Source organism: Punica granatum, chromosome 2 (assembly GCF_007655135.1).
Source record: "Punica granatum isolate Tunisia-2019 chromosome 2, ASM765513v2, whole genome shotgun sequence".
NCBI lineage: Eukaryota > Viridiplantae > Streptophyta > Magnoliopsida > Myrtales > Lythraceae > Punica > Punica granatum.
Genome location: NC_045128.1, coordinates 25,456,348 through 25,472,331, shown reverse-complemented (window position 1 = coordinate 25,472,331; position 15,984 = coordinate 25,456,348). Strand labels below are relative to the sequence as shown.

At 37.4% G+C, this 15,984-nt stretch overlaps 2 protein-coding genes across 3 annotated transcripts; both read left to right on the top strand.

The window, feature by feature from the left end:
• Positions 1–837: 837 nt before the first annotated feature.
• LOC116193821 lies at positions 838–1,749 on the top strand. Its single transcript, XM_031522571.1, has one exon. The coding sequence runs from the start codon at positions 838–840 to the stop codon at positions 1,747–1,749; it is 912 nt and encodes a 303-aa protein (XP_031378431.1).
• Positions 1,750–12,082: 10,333 nt separating this feature from the next.
• On the top strand, positions 12,083–14,819 carry LOC116194898 (putative receptor like protein 25). Of its 2 annotated transcripts, none has more exons than XM_031523806.1 (3): positions 12,083–12,572; positions 13,490–14,273; positions 14,495–14,819. In XM_031523806.1, the coding sequence occupies exons 1-3, from the start codon at positions 12,182–12,184 to the stop codon at positions 14,511–14,513; spliced, it is 1,194 nt and encodes a 397-aa protein (XP_031379666.1). In that variant the 5' UTR covers positions 12,083–12,181; the 3' UTR covers positions 14,514–14,819. The 2 variants fall into 2 exon arrangements, with proteins under 2 accessions (XP_031379666.1, XP_031379668.1); XM_031523808.1 differs by having other exon boundaries at positions 12,087–12,572; positions 13,868–14,273.
• The last annotated feature ends 1,165 nt before the right edge of the window (positions 14,820–15,984 follow it).

The following is a 15,984-nucleotide window of genomic DNA, read 5'->3' as shown; positions in this document are numbered from 1 at the left end:
ATACGTGGAGGTACCAATCATGTCACTTTCCCCATCACCATCTGTCTTCCCTCAGTTCCCAATCATCACTACCAAGCCTTTTACAGCGCTGGATACCAGTACCCCAGCCCATGGTGAGTCAAAGGATCACCTCTCCAGCGAGCAGGAAGAACACCTCCTCGACGGGAAGAAGGATCACCTCTCCAACATACAGGAGATACTCCCCTACAGCCAACAGAACTAGCTATGCTCCAGACAGGAGAAGAACCATCCTTCTGCCATACTGGGACCGTCTTTTTCAGAACCCAATGCAAGAATGGTGGATAACAGAAGCAGATTCCATGCTGAGAGTATAAGAAGACCTGATCACTTACGCAACGGGACAGGAGACTACAGGGGCTCGCTCCGAACGATGCTTGGATGGGGATTCGGTGGATGAGGCAATGCGAAGTAGAAGCAGGTTACCCATGTCACACCGAGGAATACATGCTACAAGTTACTGCTCCTGCCCACGGCTTCCTTCGGCACAATGCGCCGAGGCTTGGGAGATCAGCATTGCAGTCGAAAATAATGTCCAACTTCCACCATACGCATTAACTCAGAAGCTCAGTCGAAGTGCAACAAGCAACCATACGGCTCTAACAGGAACAGCTTACTCCAACCATCAGGAGGATAACCAATGTTCCAATATTGACTGCGACAACACACACAGAGGCGAACATATTGATGATTCTACCAACCTCCCTTGTCCGCAACCTGCAAATCTCAGTCACAACATGGCCGATGCACCAAGGGGAGGTGGAAACCCTCCAAGTGACCCCAGTCATTGATGATATGCATGCTTTTCCCTACACACCAATGGGCATGAATACTGATCCAACGACAAACATGTCAGACCCAAGTGAATATCATATGAATCTATTGGTGTGGAACTGCAGGGGAGCTGCTAATGCCAACTTTAGGCGTTCTTTGGGGGACTTAATAAGCACCAATCACCCGGATATTGTAGTCCTCACTGAAACCCGCTTATCGGGTGATCGAGCGACTCAGACTGCCAGCCAATTCCCATTTGATGGTTTCTTCAGCACAGAGACTAGAGGACTCTTTGGTGGCATTTGGATCATGTGGAGGACAGATCATGTTCAACTGGACATTTCGAGTTCTACAGAACACAAAGTCCATGTTGTGGCCCGGGTGAATCATCCCAACTCTTCCTCTTGGCATCTCTATGCTATTTATGCTAGCCCTTGTCCTAGGGAGCGAGAAATTCTGTGGCATAATCTCTGTAATGTTGCTGAGTCCGTGAATACGCCCTGGGTTGTTCTTGAAGACTTCAATGAAGTCGCTAGCAGTATAGAGAAATTTGGAGGCCAAGCTGTGAATGTTAACAGGGTGTTGGCCTTCAATGCTATGCTTGATCGTTGTTCCCTAACTGACCTTGGATACACGGGGCCAAGATTCACTTGGACCAACTTGCGCTCCTCTTCCAGTCTCATCATGGAGCGACTAGATAGGGTCGTTGCAAATCTATCTTGGCATTTACTCTTCCTGGAAGCTATGGTTCAGTACCTCCCACGTACTCACTCAGACCACCGCCCCATCCTATTGAAGCTAAATCCCACCATGTCCACTATGAACCGCCCCTTTCGATTTGAATCCATATGGCTATCACATATCGGGTTTAAAAACCTGGTCAGAAATTCATGGGAGCAGGCTGACTTCGACCACAGCAAAGCCATCCCTCTCTTTAAAAAGAATGCCCAACACTAGAATAAGGAGACTTTTGGGAATGTGTTTCATAGAAAATGTACTTGCTTAGCCTGCCTCACTGGTATCCAACGATCACTTGACCATCACCCTAGTCAATTCTTAGTTGAGCTGGAGCAAGAACTCAGAAAAGAGTACTCTGTCATTCTTATGCAAGAGGAAGAGCTTTGGGCTCTCAAGACAAGGACTACCTGGATCATGGAAGGAGATCGAACACTAGATTCTTTCACGTGTCGATAATAGTCCACCGTCGCCGAAATAAAATTTCTGCTCTTCATAATTCTGTAGGAATGGGTTTCTGATCATACATCTCTTACATCCTATTTCAGTCCGTCTTTCAACGTTTGTTCTGCTCCGAAAAACTCTCTTGTTCATGGTCTGCTCAAGCTTCCCCTACTCTGAACCGGAGAAGACCCTTGGATTCCTCTACAGCCAACTCTCTTCTTCGCCCCATCTTTGGTGAAGAAATTACAGATGCTCTTTTCTCCATTAAGCCATACAGATCCCCGGGTCTGGATGGCCTTCATGCATGCCTCTATCAAAGATGTTGGGATGTTATAGGACCCTCAGTCCAGCACGAGGTTCTCCAGTTCTTCTCTACCTCCACAATGCTCGCAGGTGCTAATAATACTCTCCTCTCGCTTATTCAGAAGACCAACTCACCAGAAACTATCACACAATATCGACCTATTAGCCTATGCAACACTATCTACAAGATTATCTCAAAAATTTTGGTCAGAAGGCTGCATCCACTCCTCAATAATCTCATTTCTCCCTTCCAATACAACTTCATTCCAGGGAGAAGATCCTCCAATAATGTCATCATCCTCCGTGAAATCACTCACTCCTTTCGAAAACGTAAAGGGAAAATGGGTAACTTTGTTATAAAGTTAGATTTAAAGAAAGCCTTTGACCGTCTTGAATGGTGCTTCATTTGCAAAGTGCTCACCTACTTCTGTTTTCCGATTGCTTGGATTGATTGGCTTATGGTCTGTATCTCTTCCACCATGACCTTCATTCTCTTCATTGGTGGTTGCATTGAATCCTTTGTCCCCTCTCATGGTATCAGGCAAGATGACCCTATCTCTCCATACATCTTTATTCTTTGCATTGAATACCTAGTACATCTCATTCAAGAAAAAGTAGAATCCAAAGCTTGGAAAGGAGTTACATCAACTCGAAACAGCTTCTCTGGAACACATCTGCTGTTTGTTGATGCTATACTCTTGATGGGCACCACCTCTCCCTCAACTATCTGTTCTATCAAAGCTGTCCTCGACGCTTTCTGTAAGGAATCTGGTATGAAATTCAACTTGGAGAAGTCCAAGGTCTTATTTTCCAGGAACACATCCGGGGCTCATCGTTACCAGGCTTGCTCTACCTTTAACATCAATGCAACATATGACCTTGGGAAGTATCTTGGCTTCCCCATCAGTCTATCCCTTCATAAGGAAAAGGACTTCTCCTTCGTGGTTGAGAAGGTTCGAGCAAAGCTCGCAAGTTGGAAATCCAACTTACTGTCTATGGCGGGGAGAGTTGTCCTCATCAACTCAACTTGCGCTGCTATCCCTTCGTACTATGTGCAATGCTCTCGACTCTCGCAATCAACTCTCTCAAGCCTTGACAAAATTACAAAATACTTCCTATGGGGCTCTACTTCGGAAAAAAAAGAAAAAGAAACTCCACCTGGTATTCGGAGAAGTTGTTACTAAACCGAGAACTCTGGGAGGTTTGGGCATCCCTCGCATGGACATTCGTAATAGAGCCCTTCTTGGCAACCTCGTCGCAAGAGCATTGTCATCAAAAGTCCCCTGGGCCTGTCTATTACGACACCAATTCACCTCATGAAGCTCAGCTCGGCCTGGCCAAGAATCCAACAACAGGAAAGCACTTAAAGTGGGCATGGATGTATGGGAGAGAGGAGCAAAATGGGTCATTGCAAATGGATCCGTAGCCCACTTTTGGACGGACAGATGGGTGGGAACCACAACACTTAGAAGCCTCATACATGGCTCAATGCCTGCTCAGGAAGAAAACAGATTGGTAAGTTCCATCCTGTCAAACAATCGGACCTGGGACTTCAACTCTCTACCCTTCGAGCTATCGCAAAACATACAAGAATCCATACGGGGTCTCCCAACAGGTTTAAGGGATGATGTTCCCGACTCCATTATATGGGGACTCTCTCAGGATGGTAGATTTACTTCCAAAACAACCTATCTCCTTCACCTTGATCTTCATAATAGCCCGAAAGACAAGCGTGATTGGCTATGGAACTGTCCAACTCTTCCTCACATCCACTACTTCATATGGCTATGCATTATGGGTAGACTCCCCACGTTAAACCTCCTTGCTCAATGGGGTCTTTCCATTGCGCCATTATGTGCTCGATGTCCAGCTGAACTAGAAACCACTTATCACATTCTTCGGGGCTGCATTATCGCATGGTCATTTTGGCAACACATGCAGATTCTAGTATGTACATTGGCCACCTTCACTAAACCTACCCAAAATTGGGTTCATCATAATCTCTCCTCCAACCATGCATCTCATCTACACATCCCTTGGTGTGTACTCTTCTCCTTTGCTATTTGGCATCTGTGGAAAAACAAGAACACACTCACCTTCTTGTCGATGCCCCTCCATAGCAATCTGATCGAACACACCATCCAAATTGCCGCCGAGTTCTATGCAACTCAAACCACACCACCCCCACCGTCCAACTTGATCATTGGAGTCGGTTGGGAATCGCCCCCGGATGTATTTCATAAATTGAACTCAGATGGGTGTTCAAAAGGCAACTAGGCTCGGCAGGTGCTGGGGGCCTTATCCACGACTCATTAGGTAGATGGGTTGTTGGCTATACAATGAATCTAGGGCATGATAAGCTCACGAACCAGAACTTGATAAGAAAGAAGGGTGGAGGGTAGAACCAACAAAACTCACTCGATAAGATGACTCGCCACGAGTAAGAAAGGTCGGGTTGATTTGCCACGCTTAAGGAAGAACGATAAGAATCGGGGGTTTCGCCACTAAACAAGGGACTTGTTTAGATAAGAAAATAGAGGAAACGCTCTAGGCAATTTCATTCAAATATTCATCAAATTCGTCTTTTGTCTTCTCTTACAATAGGTGCATATTTATATAGAGGGAATACACCTCTCTTGACTCTATAATAGGAAACTGACATCTATTATTATCCAGATTACTTTCCTAAAATATAATAAGGAAACAATCTGAAATAGGAAACTTAAGATTATTGACTCAAGCTAATATAAGAAATAATATCTAATTAAGGGAAACTATATCATAGCAATATAGGAAACTTAATATCTAATTAAGCTAAATTCTTGTTTCGGAATCTTCTCGAATACGCGTTTGGACCAAAAAATTCGAATATGTGTTGAGTTGCAATCTGAAGCACATCAGGGCATACAACAAGTCCTACAGCTGAACTTAAGGCTCTCAGACAAGGGCTGATAATTGCTCGAAATTGCGGAATCGATCGTTTGATTGTTGAACTCGATGCGAAGTTGGTCCTAAGCTAGGTATGGGGGAACTCCTCCAATATGGTTCTAACAAATCTGATCAATGATTGTAGGACACTATGCCAGCAGTTTGATGTCATCACCCTGAAGCACACTTACAGAGGGGCCAACCAATGCGCTGATCACCTAGCTAACTTAGGAATTGATTCATCGAATAGCCTTGTCACTTTATTTTGTTCCCCTCCTTCTATTAGGAAGCTTTTATTCAACGACATCATGGGACTTCCCTCCCCAAGGACCGTAAGCGCTCTACGCACGATTGATTAATTTTTAATACACCGTCTTTCTTTACCAAAAAAAAAAAGATAGTGAGAACTATCTAGGCATTGGTTAAATTGGTTGTTTTACGAGCACATTGCACGAGATTCTCATTCATGAAAAAAAATATAAATTATTATTCAATTCTTTCTTTAAAAATATTTAAGTTGTTGATGATTGTAGAATTAATTCTCTAACAATAATTGATTTAAAGGTGAATAAAAAATTTAAAATTTACCATATTGGGCGAACTCCATGAAATACTTTACTTACACAAAAAAGTACTACTTCCTTACTTAAATAACCATTAATTTATACATTTTATAAATAAGATCAATCAAATAAAATGAATATAATTATTTTAAGAGAAAAGTATAATTTTGGTCCTGTACATTTAGTTACTTTTCTATTTTCACCCTCTTTCTTATTTTTTTCTATTTTCATCCTATTCCTTTGTAATTTTTTTAAGAATGTTCAATAATATAATTTCAATATATAATTTCCTATTAAGATAGAGCTTTCTACCGTTAATATAGTAGATATAGTTTTTTTTGATAGAATATGTGATATAGTACAATATCTTAAATATATCAATCACTAGTTTATATTATGAAAGTTTTATATAATGAATATTACGATAGAGCTTTTGCGGTCACTATTTGTTTAATGAAATTTCGTTTGTTCCAATGAATATATCGAAAAATCTATACAAAAACATAGAAGCATCTAAAATATATATAAAAACATATATAAGAACGTACATGATATATTATATATACATGACTTCAAATATATATATATATATGGTTAAGGAAATATATGTATATGTATATGAACATACATCAACTATATATTATAAATATTAGGAAAATAGATTTTTTTATAAATATTGAAATATTTCGTTATGCTTTTTATAAATATAGTATATAAGGCTAACGTATATCATGTAAAGGAAAGTGATGTTTTCCTCAATCAACAATTTCCTAATTTTTATTTTCATCCTATAATAAAATTTGAGTCCATCTATATATTCTATGTAACTCTTCCTGAGTCAACGGATTTTTTCATTTAGTTCTTCAAAACAGTAAGTATTTTTTTTAATCTTCTCTCTTCGTTATTTTTCTATTTTGCATAAGAAGTCACATTATGTATTTATTTATTTATATTTATTTAGTTTATTTATAGCATAGCAAATTCAAAGGTGGTATTTTTTTCATTCGATCATCCATAGCTATAAGTATTTTCTCTATCTTCTATGTTCATTATTTTTCAATCACGTATTAGAATTATAGGTGATAGTCCATCTATTCTTTGGAGTTTCAGAAATCATTTATGCAAAAATTAATATTAATTATTTTATAAATTTTCGGAGAAACTTTTTACCTTTTATATTAATGTCATGTATACACTTCAACTTTGTATATTATTTCATGGATATTATCCTTTTTTACCTTAAATTTTCGTATGACAACAAAGTAGAAATATGTTATTATATGCAAATTTTCAATATATACTATTCGATAAATACGTTAATATGTGTGAGTCATTGACCTTTTATGATTTTACATTTTATATTTTCTAATTTACTTTAATGTTTATAATATTCAGCAAAAAAATGCCTATGCATATCACAGAATCGAAATAGTAATTTTGTAAACAATAATAAATTTATTTTTCCAAATTTAATTATCTCTAATAATTTATTTTCTTTTTTTGAAAACAATTAATTGAAATTATTTATTTAGTCTTCACCGCAGCTTTGAATCAAAATCGATGATTCCATTGATAAGTTTTAGTTATGATAATTATCGTGAAGAAAATAATTAATTTTCCTCAACTATGCACTTAGATAATTCTCTTTTCCAGTTATTTATTTTCCTAAAATAATTATTTAAGATTTTGCATCTTTCTATATTTGAAAAACCGACCCATTTACTTTTTTTACTTAAAAATTATTTTTCCATTTTTAATCATATTATTTCAATTATTTTACTTTTCTAAGATATTAATCTTAGATTGTATGATCAATTTAGGACACGAAAATCCTAATTATGATACCAAAACCCCGGCCTTTTATGAAAAGTCAGTGATGCTCCAATAATCTCTTTCAAATTTCATGTGAAAAATAATTTCTTAATCCATAATATTATATTTTTAAAAAACATATAATGTATTTAATTTTAAATATTACTTTCTATTACAAATTTTTAATAATCAGTCACGCGCAATGCTCGAGTTCTCACCTAGTTTTATATTAAGGACTTATTTATCAGTTGATGACGTGAGACATTTACAAAATCAGGAAATACTTAAATTATTAATCGTATGTCTGTCACAAATAGACAACAATAGTTGTTACAAGTGCACTATAAAAGTCATACCGAAATTAAAGAGTTAATTCACCGGAAAAACAACATTAAAAAGTTAAGCTCATGCCTACACGAGAGAACGCACGAAACTTGAAAAGTTTCTGAGAATTAGAGTTGATACAGATTGTCGAGGCATAACGTAGGAGCCAGGAGGCGCAAGATGAAGAGAAAGATAATTAGTTTAAGGCGATATTTGAGACAGGACAAAGGAGTATTGCACGGTTTCCATGAGGTAGAGACTTGTGAGATTCTATTTTTATTTTCTAATTGACCCAAAAGTTTGCTTCGTTCTATACGTAAGATCAGAGAGTTGGAGAATAAAGTGGCTTCAACTTATGTTCGACAATACACTTATGATTTTTTTCAGCTCGAGGGATTAATTTGATCCCAAAAGAGGTACATGGGACTAGTAAAAAAAAAACGAAAATCCTAAATATTCAATAAAGGGATAAAAGTAGTCAAATAATAAGAATTAAACCTACAACTTGGTTGATAAGTTAGGATGTACTTCTCTATGCTATGCCCTCTTCATTGATTAAAATGAATTTTTTTAAAAATTTTAATGTGTCGATTAAAGTGAATTTTTTTTTACAATTATCAGTACACCACATAGAACTTTTTAAAATTTTAGTGGGATCACCTGACCCCTCTATTTCATTGCATAGATCACTCCCTAATAGCTTTCTCTGTGAATGTTGTTCCATCTCTCTTCTCTAAAGTTTCAATAGACTCAAATCGAATAAAGATCCATAAACTGCACCCACAAGCCCTTCTCTTCCGCCACATATTTTATTGAAGATTCTCAACTCGAATTTTACAGCTTATTAAAAGGTGTGGGACTAAAGATTGGGCCGTAAAAATGAAATTTATAATACACATAACAATAATCGATTAGATTTAGAAATTAGAACTATGCAAACATTACAAAATATGACAGTGGTTAATATACATAAAATGGATTTCGCGTTTAGGCCCAGCTATCTGAGAAAGAGTAAACAGACGGACAAATGGATTTGGAGCAGCATATGGTCAATGGCAAAGCAGACTATGACGACTAAATCAATCAAATCTCAAGATAGAACACATAAATCAAACCCCTCATTTACTCAATTCGATATTATTTTCCAATATGAAAGGAGACTCCGGAAGACTTTACTCGGATGATATTATTAGGTCCACTGTAATATATTGTTTAAGGATAGGGATGGAGATAGGAAGAGGTTGGATTTGAAATTTCAAAAATATAAAATATATTAATCAAGTGTTTGGGGACTCGGGTGTAGCAAGGATTAGGATTGAGATATAAAAAGGAAATGAGTAATACATCCATAAATAATAATTATCTTAAAATATCTTATAATTAAAAAAATTGAATCTTTTTCGGCGTAAACTCTGTTATCCAAAAAATAAATTGGATCCTAAATAATCCAGTTCAGCAGGGTCGGCTCACTAAGGAATAAAGCTTCCCAGTATGGATTTTCTGCAATCACAAGAGTCGAATCCGAAGCTTTGCTTAAGCGGAATAAATACTAAACCGCTTGAACCTCTTGTGTTAGGGACAATTAGTCCCCCTGTGGTGTGCTCCATTAGCAATAGGGGGTTACGACGTTAGTTTTTTTTTCCATTTTTAGTCTTCAATATTTAGTCTTTTAATCATTTTGATTCTAAATTTTTTTTTTATCATTTCTATCATCAACTTTCCTTTTTTTTTTCATTTTAGTCCTAGAAAGAAAATTGAAAGGGAAGGAGAGGTCGGGGCCGCCGGCCGACATCCTCCGTGGATACCAGCGGCCTCTGTGGAGGAGTTAGGGTCGTCGATTGGCAGCTCTAGCCCCCGAATCAATCAGGGGCTCCGAATAAGGTGGAGCACATGACCACCGTAATCGTATCGGTTTCCATATTATCGGAATCTCTAAGAATAATGAGTGGCCTCACCATTCGGTATTATATCATACCGTACCACTCATAGTAAAATCGCTAAATCTACGAATTTCCACCATTCTTCATAGGAGTAGAACAGCTAGCGTTTCGACCTAATTTCCTTCGGACTCGACAGAGGACAGGGTTCATTCAAATATGAGGCCAGCTTTTCCAGGCATTCTTCTAGCTAGTCTTATGACCCCTACAGCCACTAGTCATGTCTTTGCTACCGCAACACTTCTTTCATAACTTGAACAAGACACAAAGTGCTGAAATAAATGTCAAGGAGCTTAGAAGCTACATCATTCAATGAGAAATATAGAACTGGGAAAATTACGAAGTACTAAAGTTAACATCAAATGGATTTGGAATAGGGCATATGATTAACGCCTTGGTTACAAAATGCTATAGTTAATTTAAGTCCATGGCCTAGAAAAGGATAGTTAACTGGGAAAAATTATGAGGTTATTGAAGTTTTACCGGTTAGAATCGAATTCTGAACTTTCTAGTTTCAGATTAAGAAAATGAAGAAATATCGTGAGTTGATCACGGTTTGGAGAATACGATAGATGGCATAGCAAATTATGACTAATGAACCAATCAAATCAGCTCAACATGGATACAGACATCAGTTTTTCTTTTTGTTAAATCAAACTCCCTCACACACGCAATTTGACATTATTTTCCAGGATAAGAAGAAGAGACTCCGGAAGACTTGACTTTAGATCGCATTATTAGGTCTATTCATATGTAAGAAGAGAAGAAAACGCAAAAGCTGCTGAAGCTGGAAATCTTTGCGCTCTGTAAGACTTCTGTTACATTTCGTTTCAAAGTATAATTTTAAAATTAAATTTTAATTTTAAAAAGAATGATATAAATAATTATGTATGAGGTTCATCCTTTGATTTTGTATGAGTTATTTTGTTTTGTTATGAAAAAAAATAATATAAATAAAATTCACTTTTTGACTTTATATTAATTATTTTATTTTGTTATGAATAAAATTAAGTTAAAAACCTTTATAGACTTTAGACTTGACTTGATAGTTTGGGGCATATCAAAGGGGCATATCAAAGGCAAGGTAGGTGGTGATAAGTGATTACTCAGGACACGGCAAAAGAGAAGATAAGGGGGGAGAGAGAGAGGAATCCCATGAGTTTTTTTTTTTGGTTGGATATCTCATGAGATGTTTTCAAATTGAACAATTAGCTCTTACTAAAGATAGCGAGAACGATCTGGGAATTGGTTAAACTGGTTGTATTACCCGTACATTGCGCGAGATTGTCATTCGTGAAAAAAAAAATTATAAATTATTATTCAATTTTTTTAAAAAAATATTTAAGTAGTTTATGATTGTAAAATTAATTCTATTGAAAGTGTGAAGTAGATGGGAAAGGCTGGCATATGAATTCCTCCCTTCGTATCGCTCCTCAACTTAGTAGAAATTATCGATGAGAATATTTAAGAAAATTAAGTGATCAAAGACAGAAAGAAAGAAAAGTGAGCTACCCTCTGAATCAGGAGCAAGGGGTGAAATCCATCCATCCCATAGATTAATTCTCAATTTCAAGTTTAAAATATACAATGAAATTTTGCTGCATTCTTATTGATTGGATTTGCACACCTCGAGATAAAAAAATAACAAAATTTTTTCTTGAAAAACATGAGACAAATTACTTGAATTGGTGAGATGTGAAATGAAAAATAATATATTTTCTTATTTATGTGGAAGTGCAACTTAATTAAATTTCATCGTATTTAGTTTGAATATTATTTTGCTAAACAAATATTGGCAAAGTGTTAGTTATTCAAAGTAAATGAGTGACAACCAATCAGAATGTTTATAAATGGGAATATATAGGCCCGTTACGATATCAGTTTTTTACCTTTAAGTAATCTGATTGAGTGTTATATAGATAAGTAGTTGAATAATACTCACTGAATATTTGCTTATTTTACCGTCTTAGAATTTTTATTAATTCCAAAAAAATTTATTCTTTTCACTCCTATCGTTAATCAAGGGCCATTTTGTCATTTTACAGTGGCTGGTTGATCCTCAATAATTATCTTTGAAGAAATAATTATCAACTTCAATCTATTGTGAAAATAATTAATCAAGTCTTGTTCTGAAATTGTCAATTTCAATACGTTCTGAATAATATAATTTATTTGTAACAATAATATATATCCTTCCGAAATATCAAGTGAACTCATGAGGTCGAGAGTGCAAAATGGTAACATTTCTCCAAAAAAAAAAAATTGAATACACAATGAAGCCTTTAAATACACCACACCATAGCCTCCGTCCGGTCGAGCCCAGTGCCCAGAGACATAAAAACCATGTGTGGTATTATAGCGGCCTTCTGTCTTTCCTTTCTTCTTACACCATCCTTAACTGCATTGGATGCATCACCTCCGACGCTGCCATCCAGACATTCCGGTCATGCCGACGAATGTACTGCCCTCCTCCAGTTCAAAAATTCACTCAAAATCAATGAAGAAATTGTTACTAGAGATATGTGTGCGGAAAGTTCCTTCAATTACACTTCGTCTCTGAAGACAGCCTCTTGGAAGGAAGGTACTGATTGTTGCAGCTGGGATGAGATCACCTGCGATGATACTACCAGTAATGTAATCAAAATCAACCTTACTTGCAGTTATCTTCAAGGCACCCTCCATTCCAACAGCTCCCTCTTTTCACTCCATCATCTTCAGAGACTCTACCTCACAGGTAATCATCTCACTGGAACTATCCCATCTTCGATATGCCAAAAAAGTTCTCTCAGAGTCCTGGACTTGACGGATAATTACCTGAGTGGCACCATACTCCCATGCTTGGGTAATCTGAGCAATCTCGTCGATTTGGAGTTGGGTTTAAATCAGCTGGAGGGTTCACTGCCGAGGACTCTAGCAAACTGTACAAATTTAATGTATCTTTCTGTCCATGGTAATGATATAAATGACACTTTCCCTTTCTGGCTAAAATCACTACCACTTTATACGTTGGATTTGGGTGCAAACAACTTCCACGGACTCATTACATCGGGTCTTGCTGCATTTCCCTTCCCTAATCTTGGTACCCTCATGATCGATCAGAACCACTTTCATGGCCAGTTGCCACCAGAATACTTTCAACTTTCAAACTTAACTCATATTGGCCTATCAGAAAACGTGTTTGATGGTTTTCTCCCTATTCCACCGGTCACTGCTAAATTATATGCTGCTGTCGGCAACAAATTTACCGGAGAAATCCCTTCCTCTTTCTGTAATATTACTACTCTATTTCCCATTGAAATGTCAGATAATAGCTTGACTGGCGAGATTCCTCAGTGTCTTATCAATGTCAACACCAACCTAGAGATGTTAACCTAGCAAAGAATAGATTACGAGGCCCCATACCAGAAATATTAGCTCGAAAAAATTGCAGCTTGCATACCGTTTTCTTGAGTCAGAATCATTTACAAGGCAAGCTGCCAGGATCATGGGCGAGTTGCAAACATTTGGAAGTTTTAGATCTCTGTGACAACGAATTGGAGGACTCATTTCCGAGCTGGCTTGAAACACTCCCAAACTTGTACATTCTCATCTTAAGGGCCAACAAGTTCTACGGTCCAATAACTAGTCCCAAATTCATTCATTCGTTTCCAGTGCTGCACATCTTTGACATCTCCAACAACAGTTTCATTGGAACTTTTCCGAGCCAATACATCGCCAATTTCAACGACATGATGGGTGGAGACAAACAAGGGCTTCTAAAGTACGGTACCAGGAGGTGGTCCAAATTCCATTCTACAACTGTGATTTACAAAGGGGTGCAGACGCAGTTGTCACGTATACGTGAAGCATTAGTTATCATTGACCTATCACATAACCATTTTCAAGGGGAGATACCCAAAGTAATTGGGAGTCTACAATCACTTATTGGGCTCAACTTATCGCATAACAACTTTCGAGGTTTGATCCCAACTTCTCTAGGAAATTTGACGCATCTCGAGTGGCTTGACCTGTCCTCGAACAATTTCACAGGAGAGATCCCTGCAACATTGACAAATCTGACGTCACTGGCCATCTTCAATGTCTCCACAAACCAGCTCACAGGACAAATTCCTCAAGGGAAACAATTCGGCACTTTCAGTAGTGATTCTTTTGAAGGGAATCCCAATCTGTGCGGACCTCCCCTGCCAAAACCTTGTACTGAAAGCCCTCACCAAGAGGTGCCACCGGCCTCCCAGGATGAAGATGATGCAGACCACTGGATTGAATGGAGAGCAGTGCTGATGGGATACGGATGTGGAACTGTAATCGGTCTTTCTATTGGATATATTTTTATTCAAATTAGAAGGCCGCCTGCGTGGCTCATCAAAATGGTCGTGAAAAAGCAAATCAGAACAGAAAACAAGCCACGGAAGAGCTCTCTGGGGACTCATGGAAGGTGGAATTCTGAACAAACTCTCACTCTGTTGTCTTTCCCAGTTTCGCTTCTATCTTTTGTTAGATTATAGTCGAACTCCAATCTTTCTTCGCCAATCTTGTTCATAGGTTATGAATCCTGGTTGAGAATTTTCTGATGCTATCTGATGCATGTTGCAACTCTTTTCTCTAGCCAATAAATCATTCGTACTTTCTTCTCTTACAATGGAAAATGTTGTGCAGGAACCATCGAGCCCTGTGAATTTGACGAGGCAACAGATGGATGATGTCGGTGGACTCTGCATCAAGTGCGAGGAACAAAACAAAATAGCGGTCCGACTCTTCATGTTCAAGCCAGAAGGTCATGCATGCCAGATATTTACATAGTAATTATTTGGATATATGATATATGTGTGCACTGTGTTTCAATAGTTTGAGTAAATTCTGTCCAGTGTTTACCGGGTGTGTAATTTGTTTTTGTAATTGTTAGTACTTGTGCAATATCGGTGTTAATGTAATTTCAATAACTCGTCAAGTGGACTGCTATTATGATAGATGAAATAACTTTCCAACATTAGTGTCTAAATAAGCATTCATTGCAGAATCAATTTGAACACATCACGGTGCAACATATTAGCTGAAAGCTGGCATCGCTAACAGCAAAATGTTTATTTAGTCCAAACGTTGCATTGATAGACATATTGAGGCGGAGCATAAGAACACTTGAGTAACCAATAAGGTCGTCCATATGAATCTCTAAAAAGAAACATTAATAGACATATTGAGGTTGAGCATGACCTCCGTGATCATATGGTTGTACTTTTCCATACAATTACAATTGACTGGGAAGACTGCACCATATGAGTGAACTGTGTCAGTATCCTCATTCCTTGCTGAGGTAGACATGCAGTGCTTCGACCATTCCTCCAGGGCTTGGCAGTGGAGAGCATCCATTCGAATATAACACTGCCTCTTTATAATAACGCATGCATTCTTACGGTCTTCTGCAACCCCTTGAGCCGCACCAGTAATGCACAGATCAACGCAGCACTTCTTCCCTGACCTGAAGCAAAGTTCGAAATTGAGGATATCACTATAAAGAGTGCATTGATCCATCCCTGCAATCAACCTCACAAAGCAAAGAAAAAAAATTTACCTATTCAACGAGAGATCCAAGAAGTATAAGACAAGCTGGCATTCCATTATAGGGAAGCGAAACTTTACACTGATCAAACATAGTATAAATCCTAATAAAATCAGAGAACTTTCATCCTTAACCTGAGGAAAATCGAAAGTACTTATCAGACTCAATTGAAACTAACTATATCCGCACCTTCGAATCTATACATAAATATTTCATAGATATATGCCTGGTTGCCTGAGATAAAGCACCAATCTGTATTTATATATATATATATATATATGAAAATAAAGTCTCGAGCCGAACTCTGACACCGCTACATCATCAAAAATAGAAAACGGCGCTCACTTGCATTGCCACATCATCGTTTATAAATTTAGAAAAAAAATTATATGGAAAGTCCTCTTTTAGGAGCAAAATATATCAACCGAATATATACAATACATATATATATATAAGTCCAAAATATATCAACGGGAAGATAGATATATATTCAATAAATAAAATATATTAACGGAAGATACATATATATTCAATATATACATAAGTGCAAACCAAAATAAAATAATATATATATATATGTACATATCAA